Source organism: Protobothrops mucrosquamatus, unplaced genomic scaffold (genome assembly GCF_001527695.2).
Source record: "Protobothrops mucrosquamatus isolate PMUCROS unplaced genomic scaffold, P.Mucros_1.0 scaffold_237, whole genome shotgun sequence".
Classification (NCBI taxonomy): Eukaryota; Metazoa; Chordata; class Lepidosauria; order Squamata; family Viperidae; genus Protobothrops; species Protobothrops mucrosquamatus.
The window spans coordinates 768-1,890 of record NW_015386313.1 but is presented as its reverse complement, the minus strand read 5'-3'; the positions used below and the strand labels follow the sequence as shown (position 1 = coordinate 1,890).

Here is a 1,123-nt window from a genome sequence, read left to right as displayed (position 1 = left end):
CCCCCTCCGTCATTCCGGACAAAGGGCTGTCCAGACCTGGGCGATAGGAGGAAGGGGGAGGCTGCCTAACTGAACCAGACCCCTCCCCAATCTCCCCCCCCAACGCCCCTCACTTCCCCAGCCTGACATGGTCTCTGAGAGGTCTCTGATCCCTCCTCCGGCCTCTGCCAAAACTCCCTTTCTCCTCCCAGTTTGCTCCAGTGGGGAAGGCACCAGGCCAGCAGCCAGGAAGCTGGGAGTTCTAGTCCCGCCTGAGGCATGGAAGTCGCCGGGTGACCTGGGGCCAGTCCCTCCCTCCCAGACCCGTCCACCTCACAGGGTTGTTGTTCTGGGGAAAAGAGAAGGACTATTGTGTGTGCTGGCCACCTTCAGTTATTTGTAAAAAATAACCAAAGTGGAATAGAAATAGATTTTAAAAAAGGCCACCTTGAGGAAAGGCCTTGGTGGAGATGGGGGGCAGGAGGGCAGGAAAACAAGCCAGGAAAGTTGGAAATCCCCCAGATGAGGCTGCTGCCCTCCCCCCACCTGATGCCCGGAGGCAGCGGAGGGACCGGCATTGTGGGGGGGGGGCAGCAAAGAGGATCCTGGCACCGTTTCCTGCTGGCTCCCAGGGCGGAGAAGGGGAGCTCCAGGGGGCTCAGAGGGAGGGTCCCCAGGATATCTGCCTCTCAGGGGTCCCTTTCTCCCTCCCTCCCATCCTATCCACTTGGGGGCTCTGCAAGGCTCTCCCTGGACGTCTCCTCTCCTCCGCCTGGGCTGGGAGACCCTCAGGCACACAAAGACCCCTCACCTCTGCATCTTCCCAGTTCATCTTTTGTTGGAAGACCTGGTAGCAATACCGTCTAAAGGAGGACCAATCAGAGGGACAATCAGCTCCAGTACCTGTGAGGGAGGACAGGAGGCCCAATGAGAAGAGGGGGGGTCAGGAAGGGGGAGGAGGAGGGTGGACGGGGAGGGGGAGACAGCTGGGTCTGCAGAACAGGCTTAACCTGCTGTATTGCAAACATCTTTGATGACAATAAATTGCAACCGACTTGCAGCTTCCTTTGCAGATTGTCCAAACCTCGGTTAGAGTTAACCCTGGTTTAATTCCCTGGAAGCTGCATGTCTGGTGTGTCTCTGT

The 1,123-nt window shown here is 58.1% G+C and overlaps 1 protein-coding gene across 1 annotated transcript in view; it reads right to left on the bottom strand.

Moving 5' to 3' along the window:
- Positions 1 to 907, bottom strand: part of LOC107300527 (snaclec mucetin subunit beta) — a gene marked incomplete at its 5' end in the record, with an annotated part of 27,717 nt that extends 26,810 nt beyond the window's left edge. The window contains one exon of the mRNA XM_015829849.1: positions 791 to 907. Within this exon, the coding sequence (XP_015685335.1) occupies positions 791 to 907 (117 nt within the window). The remainder of the gene's footprint in view (positions 1 to 790) is intronic.
- Between the last annotated feature and the right edge of the window lie 216 nt (positions 908 to 1,123).